At 36.8% G+C, this 8,596-nt stretch overlaps 1 protein-coding gene across 1 annotated transcript; it reads right to left on the reverse strand.

Moving 5' to 3' along the window:
* Window positions 1-215: 215 nt before the first annotated feature.
* On the reverse strand, window positions 216-5,580 carry LOC135110105 (uncharacterized). Its single transcript, XM_064022060.1, has 3 exons — window positions 5,522-5,580; window positions 4,482-5,010; window positions 216-473 (listed from the first exon to the last, which is right to left on the reverse strand). The coding sequence occupies exons 1-3, from the start codon at window positions 5,578-5,580 to the stop codon at window positions 375-377; spliced, it is 687 nt and encodes a 228-aa protein (XP_063878130.1). The 3' UTR covers window positions 216-374.
* Between the last annotated feature and the right edge of the window lie 3,016 nt (window positions 5,581-8,596).

Genomic DNA, 8,596 nt, shown 5'->3' on the forward strand with positions numbered 1-8,596 from the left:
CCCTGAATGATAGCTTTATTTCTGCAGGTTAATACAGTTTCTCTATGGGGGAGAGTTTGGAGACAAAGCCAAGCATATATATATATATATATATATATATATATATATATATATATATATATATATATATATATATATATATATATATATATATATATATATATATATATATGTGGTTTGTGAGCCAAGCATACTGATCATTACACTACCATGTGTAGTTTTAATATGTAATTTAGATCAAGGACAGTGCAGTGATAGAGGAAAAATTATTCACTAGATTTTTTCAGAGAAGTTTTATGACATAAAGGATTAATTGAACGATCAGTATATATATTGGCTCACTAGCTGCATCTCTTTAACACAGAAAGCTTTCACTAATTATCTTGGCCCAATTCATTAAGTGCATCGCTGTTGTGGGAGGGAAGATATGCAGTGTTTCCCTGCCATCTGTGGGAGTTACATTCCAGAGCCTCCTGCAAGTAGTTAAAATCTGTGAATATGGGAAACCATCCTTATAAGGATCAGAACTACCTATATTTATAGTTTAAATCTTAAACTATGCATCTCACATTTACTAAGCAATTCACTTTAAGAGAATAAAAAACAGTTATTATTTGTATAGTACATGATATTTTAATAAAAAAATACAGTGCACTATAAAATAAAAGGGGAATAAGTTCATATGTACAATAAAACCTTGATATAATGAGCTTTTATTTACCAAATTTCAGGTATAACAACCTATTTAAGGCTGCTGTCTGCTGCCTCTCTCTCTCTCTCTCTCTCTCTCTCTCTCTCTCTCTCTCTCTCTCTCTCTCTCTCTCTCTCTCTCTCTCTCTCTCTCTCTCTCTCTCTCTCTCTCTCTCTCTATACACATATATAGCAAATTTTCATCTCAAGTGACCCATTCTCCCCCCATATGTGTTTGTTATATCTTGGGTTACTGTAATTTATAACTGAAAGAATAATTTGGGCTCTTTGGGCTGAAAGACTGAGCTGGTGGTGACACCTGGCAACTCTGAAAACTCCCCATTAGTTAGGTTAGGTTAGGGAAAACTCCGCAAATATGCAAAACCATGAATATGTGAGGGAACGCTGATATATGCTATCTCTTATTTGTTGTAGATGTATTCCATTCTATTGGCATAGAACAATAGGAAAATGGCATCAAGGAAGTAGGGATGCCACCAAACTTTATGAGACTAGACATAACCTTGCACATAGAATTGCTGCACATAAAGGTATTTTTCCTTGAACTAATAATCAACCAGCTGTTCCATCATTTTCAGCAATAAGTTCCCATTCACATGAACATGATCATCCTTTTTTGTGACAAAGATTTCAGAATACTACACAAGACAGAGTCCAATATGGATACAAAATTATTAGAGGCAATATATATTAAACACATAAATCCAGTACTGAATAATAACTTAACATCAAGTCAATCACATATTGTAAGATAATGTTTCGGAGGTCCGTTCCAATACCATTATCATAGTGTTAGGAACCCAACTATTTCAGTTCCTCTCTCATTGCCATACAGGCAAGATGTGTGTGGATACTTATTGTTTTCTGTCAATCCAGTTTATAATCTTGGTGCTTGTAGTGTTTTGTTTTTTTTGTGTGTAGTGCCATATGATGTGAATTTTATACAACTTTTACATAGTATTTTATTGTTTTTTTTTTAGCTTGAAGGTGCCTGCAGAAATAGGCAAAACAGCAACTAACGAAAGAATAAAGTTGAAGGAAACTGGAGTTTCCCTGCAAAACAAGCTAACCTAACCTAACCTAACATATATATATATATATATATATATATATATATATATATATATATATATATATATATATATATATATATATATATATATATATATATATATATATCCTTGTCATCATAATGCTCTTCATTGGCACTTGAAGCATGCATCACACTTTTGTATGATTGATCGTATAATTTTTCCTGAGTGGCCCAATCACCCACACTATCACATTCACTATCCAAGTCCTTCCTTTAGCCTTGACACACGCACTGTAATGGTGGAACAGTATTTTTCTGTATGTCACAACTAGATAAGTGTAATCAACTAGGTTAACACACACACAAATACAAATATTTTTGAGGGCTTCAAGGAAGAGGATCTCAATGTAGCTCATACAAATACATGAATGTGGATAACTAAAGAAGAAAATGTGAAAATACAAGAAGTTTAACAGCGATGATAAAGGCATGGAAGGAAGAAACAGAAGTGGGTGGCGACAATGTAAAAAAGATATCCAGTGATATAATAGAGATGGAAAGGAAAAAAGAAAACAAAGAACTGAGAAGGTGACAAAAATAGTGGACTTACCGTAAATAAGAAATACTGTGAAGAGATTAAGAAACTCAAGAAAGAGAATGAAGAATTAAAGAAAACTTTGCAAGAGAGCTTAGGGTTGGAGGAGTGAGAGTTAGTTACAGAGGAAGTCAAAGGTTGGAAAGAGAGAGAACAGCAAAAGGTGGACATGGAGGACAACAAGGCAACAGCAACAGAAACAACAAGGATATGGAAAAGCAAGTGATTAAAATAATAAAGGAAAAAAGTAATCTTGTGAGAGAGACAGTACAGAGAAAGATGTGTATGGTGGTATTTGGGGTCAAGGAAAAGAACCTACCCATGAAAACAGCTAGAGAGAAAGAAGTGAAAAGAACTAAGGAAATTATAACAGAAGTGGCAGAGGAAGGAGAGGGGAGAGTCGAACAAATTGAAGAGGTTTACAGGATCGGAAAGTATGACAAAAATAGAACAAAGCCAATGTAAAACAAGAATCATGTCACAAACAGCAGCAGAACATGTCTTGCAAAGAACAGGAAAATTGGCAAAAGCAAAAGGATTGAAGGAAATATGGATAAAAAGAGACATGAACGAAGAATAGAGAAGTAAACTAAAAGTCAAAAAATGAATAGAGAACACAGGAAAGTTGTGGACATGAAAGTGAGGAAATGGTGGCACAAAGATGCCACACAAGACCACCAAATAGAAGTTTAAAGATTATGTATACTAATGTAGATGGTTTGGTGTCCAGCCTACTGGAACTTGAAGACTATTTAAAGAACAATAAACCAGATGTGGTATGTTTAACAGGAACTAAACTAGAAGAGGAAATAAAGTTGGGATTTGCAAAGGAAGGATACAGTACATGGAAGAGGGACAGAAAAGGAAAGGGAAGAGAAGTGATGATATTGGTAAAAAAGGATATTGTTGTTGAGGAAGTGGAATATGGTGATGGAATGGTAGAAACAATGAGTGTTGTGATTAAGATCAAAAGATGTGAAAAAAGGAAAATCATTGTGAAATACATACCACCAAAAACTAATGCATGGTAGACTAATAAATTCAAAAGTATGCAACTAGAAACAAAAAAATAGTATGGAGGAAATGATAAGGAAAGGTAACAAAGTACTCTTAGTAGGTGACTTCAACACTAAAAGAATTAACTGGGAGGAGATGGAAGTAACAGAAAATGTTGGGTCATGGAGTGAAGAACTTATGCAAACCATGATGGTGAATACAACGAGACAGTGGGTGAATGAGCCTATAAGATGTAGAAGAGAAGAAGAACCATCACAGCTGGATTTAGTGTTTATGAAAACCCCAGAAAGTAGACCAAGTATACATTGTCTGAGTTCAATGGGAAGAAGTGATCATGTGACAATAGAGATAGTACTACATGAGGAAACAGTGTTGCACAGGAAAGAACAATACAGAAATTGGAGACAGAACTATGCTAAGGCAAACTTTGCAGAGCTTAGTAAGTTTTATTGAAAAATTAAATGGAAAGAGCAATTTGAAGGTAAAGTAGTGCAAGAAAAATATGAGATATTTTTGAGCAAGTATAGAGAGGGGATGCAACAGTTTGTACGGTTATAAAATGAAAATTGGGAAACATGAACTGTATAATGGCAGGTGTGTAGAAGCAAATAAGAAAAAGGACAGGACATGGAAGAAAATGGCTATGGCCTGTTTTAAGACTATACAAGTGGAAATACCCTGGTCTGAGGCAATTTTCTCTCTCTCTCTCTCTCTCTCTCTCTCTCTCTCTCTCTCTCTCTCTCTCTCTCTCTCTCTCTCTCTCTCTCTCTCTCTCTCTCTCTCTCTCTCTCTCTCTCTCTCTCTCTCTCTCAAACAAAAAATAAAAAGGTGGAGAAACAAGGGGAAAGGGAGATGAATGAACAGAAGGTAGCCAAAATCAAATTTGTACATTTGTGTGTGTTTCCATTTATTTCTTATTTGTATTTTCACAGATTGACCCAAATCTAAATTACCATTTTTAATGAGAGAGAGAGAGAGAGAGAGAGAGAGAGAGAGAGAGAGAGAGAGAGAGAGAGAGAGAGAGAGAGAGAGAGAGAGAGAGAGAGAGAGAGAGAGAGAGAGAGAGAGAGAGAGAGAGAGAGAGAGAGAGAGAGAGAGAGAGAGAAATCACAAATACCTACTAACCTGGAAAGTGGAGTCCTTGATGATAAATTGGCTGGGATCAGCAGAGTGAACTGTGGCAGAAGTTTGGTGCATGGCAAATATGACTTCAGGATGAGTAAATGGAGAGGCAGGAGGGAGTGATGGTTGTGGGGGAGATGATGAGTGAGCAGAAGGTGAGAAGGATGAGGAGAAAAAAGGTGATGGTGCAGAGAATGATGAGGAATGGACTAATGGGGAAGGGGATATGTGAGATAATTTTGAGGACTCGAAGCCAGTAATAACAGGTGGTGTAGTGCTGAGATGAGTATGGTCTGAGGCATGGCCAGGAGTTGCTGTATGACCAGATTTCTGAGTTTCCAGTGAAAGTGTCTGGCCAAGAGTTGGAGATCTGGCAGAGAAACTGTGGCCAGAGGAAGGAAGCTTGGCTGCTGCACCAGACCCATAGACCACATCTTTGGAGTGGCTTTGGCCTTGAGGTGCAGCCAGGTAGCTGTAGCTCACCACCTGCCAGAGAAAAGCTTTTTTAACCTCACTGCCTGCCAGGGAAGAGCTTTTTTAATTTCCATTTTAATTTTACATGATTAAGGTCATATGATTAATGGTTATACCATCTTCTGTATATCCAGCCTGGAGGTTGAGATGTGATGGAATGATTCCAAATGTGAATGTATACCATATTAAATCCTTGTCTCTACTTTCCTCCAAAAGAGATCCATGGGCCTTGTAAAAAAAAGTTGGGAGTCCAATCTTTTAAAACTAGTAACTCTAATATTAGAGATTTGAGAGACAGAATGAAGCATAATTAAAGCTTTGATAAGCATTTATAAATCTGTACATTCTTTCAATTTTTTTCACCATTTTTGAATGGCATATTGGAGTGATTTGAGTCAGAAATAACAATTTTGAACACTTTTGTTTCTATTTGTTGATAATGTGTAATACCACTGATGAGAGACAAACTTTGTGCTTGGAAGGAAAGAACTGACACCCTTGCTCTATAAATTCTGCTTCACTGCTACCACAAGTTTTATCATTTATATCAGAACTATTTCTAGACTAACCACTTCATAAGCATAATCATTTTGTCATCACAGTTTTCACTATGCTGCCTTATCACCATTGTGCTACAGTGATCTCAGATGCTTCTGATTTCATAATGAAAGTTAGGGTTCACTTTAAAACCAGTTGACAACTGATAGTCTAAATTCCAATCCAAGAAATGAATTTTGTATCATCAATGAATGAAAGTGCTTGATTGTTCTACAAGTTTGGTGAGGATTGAGGTTGCTGGTTAGTTCTGGGGAGTAGATTAGTAAAATTCTGAAAAAGTATTTTTTAACTGTCTTCACCCAGGAAAACATGCAGGAAATGCTGGATAGTGAGATTTTTAGAGCAGAAGAGAATGAGAAGCTGAAAGATATTACCATAATTAAGGAGATAGTGGAACAGGTGATAGATAGGCTAAGAAAGTTCAAGACACCAAGACCAGATGAAATATATCCCAGAGTAGTTGAGTTTAGGAAGGGGGATAAAAACCCAGGGAGGAGTTAGGATTCTTTTAATCTCTAACGTTTCGGCTGAATAGCCATCCTCAGAGAGACTGATTTACATGAGTGAAAACACACCATTTATAACAACATACAAAATTTTCTCATTTGACATTCATACAGAATATTGCCATCCTGGCGTGTACCTCACCTAATTTTATTTTCCTAGTCAGGTGGCATTATCCGCCTACGTGACGAGCCTTTACTGGGGATTTTCCTTGTACCTGACCTGAGGGCCAATCTGGCGGAATTACCCGCCCACCTGATAAAACCTTCTCTGTGGTTAATGACTTTCCTAGTTGTTATGAGGGCTGCCTCTATAGCTTTTCTCATTATTCTCTTCAATCCAACTTTAATTTCTTTAGCCTCTTCCCATTTTGGTAGGTGTTTACATTTTTCTATGTGCAATACAAGGGAGTTTGATGTGTTGTGTTTTAAAACATCTTTCCTATGCTCTGCTATTCTTGTTTTAAGTCCCCTGCCTATTTCTCCTATGTACTGCTTTGTACAACCTTTGCATGGTATGCTGTACACTACGCTGTTATTATTAACAAGTCCGGTCTCTTTAGTCCTCGTTAGCTCACCAATTTTCTCTCCCGCTAATGTTGCTATTTTTAATCCTGTTCTAGACAAATATTTATTAATTATGGAAGCCTTGTCCGAATTTGGTACACATATATACCTCTCTCTTTCGCTGGTTGTACAGGGATCTTTATTCTCTTTGTTTTCAGTTGTTATTTTCTTTGCCTTATTCTTAAGCCTAACAAGGACCCCTTCAGGATAATCCAGCTTTTTAAAAGTTGATATGATATATCATATTTCATGCTCTAGGAAGTTGTTGCTGCAAATTCTGAACGCTCTTAAGTGAAAAACAATAATCATACCAGATTTGACTCTCATGCTGTGGGCTGAAAGGTAGTGAATGAAATCGTCCTTATTGGATGTTCATTCACTACCTTCTTTCTTCCACTGTGACTCCTTGTCTAATAGCACTTAATGGGAGTGGATGAGGTTAGCTTGCATTTGCACTTAGCCATTCATTAGGATGAGGGCAGATCACCTCCTTCCATGATACTTGCCTTGTATAGAATACCAGATGGTAAGTTACTAAAAGTGGTAGGGAACAGCTTTGTAAATGTTGCTAAGTAATGTTGAAAATATCTCTCTCCCACTTTCATTTTGATTTAAGGATTGAAAATCATGAGGCACATACATTCATTACCCATCAGAGCCCTGAGATGCACACCACTGTGTTGCTTGTTGCTCAGGGGGTTAAAATTATTGATACTTGTGAGATGTTACTCTAAAAACTGGAAAAATAAATAACAGGCAGCTCTAAATAAATTATATACTGTCGGCAAATAACAACAGTAGCTTATGTAAAAAGGAACATAAATGCTTGGTACACATTTTTAGACCTCAGCTAGGATGTGAAAACATGAGCTAAAGCTAAACTAGATGTGATGTACTTTATGATTATGTCAGCTAAAGGCTTGTCCTTTAAGCTTGTCAGATCTGGTTTCAATCCCTGGTCACATCCACTTCCCATGTTTATAAATTTATTTTTTTTTCATAATTTTTAATTTTGTAATAGGAAATGTATTTCTTTGTTTAACTATGACATTGGCAACATGGTGGTGGGATGGTCTTAAAAGATTTCATATAGGGGAAAGAATAAAGCCTAGTACGAACTTATGATGGCATTGTTTTGTTGAGTCAAACAGGAAATGAGTGTCCCACCCCAAAAAAGGGAGAAAACATGAATGGAGCAGGGGCTTCCTAGTGAATACTCTGGTAAACCTTGCAAGACCAGAACCACACTTCCCAGACACACACTTTGGATTGTTTGGATACTTATTGTACCACATTAAATTATTGAAACATCAGAAATTAACCTAGAAGGAAGAGCCATGTAATGCAGTGATAGGACACAAATATGAGCCAAAGCTAGATTAGCTGTGAGGTACCTCATGGTCCAGTTAGTTAAGGCTTGGTATTCTGGTATGTTCATTCCTGGTTCAGTCCCTGATCACATCTACCTCCCTTTTTTTTTTTTTTTTTCCCCTTCATGTAGGAGTGGCACAGGCCAAGGGAAACAAAAATTCCAGCAAAAAAAAAAAAAAAAAAAAAAAAAAAACAGCCACTGAGGTGCCAGTCCCCAAACAGTCAAAAATGTTAGTAAAAAATACAAGTTAAGTGTCTTGAAACCTCACTCTTGAAAGAGTTCAAGTCATAGGAAGGTGGAAATACAGAGGCAGGCAGGGAGTTCCAAGGTTTACTAGAGAAAGGGATGAATGATTGAGAATACTGGTTAACTTGCATTAGAGAAGTGGACAGAATAGGGATGAGAGAAAAAAGAAAGTCTTATGCAGCAAAACCAAGGGAGGAGGGGAGGCATGCACTTCACAAGATAAGAAGAGCAGTTGGCATGAAAATAGCAGTAGAAGATAGCAAGAGATGCAACATTGCAGCAATGAGAATGAGGCTGAAGACGGTCATTTAGAGGAAAGGAGTTGATGAGATGGAAAACTTTTGATTACACCCTATCTAAAAGATAGCATACTACATACATGGATGGATAAGGAGGGG

The sequence above is a fragment of the Scylla paramamosain genome, chromosome 20 (assembly GCF_035594125.1).
Source record: "Scylla paramamosain isolate STU-SP2022 chromosome 20, ASM3559412v1, whole genome shotgun sequence".
NCBI classification, from domain to species: domain Eukaryota; kingdom Metazoa; phylum Arthropoda; class Malacostraca; order Decapoda; family Portunidae; genus Scylla; species Scylla paramamosain.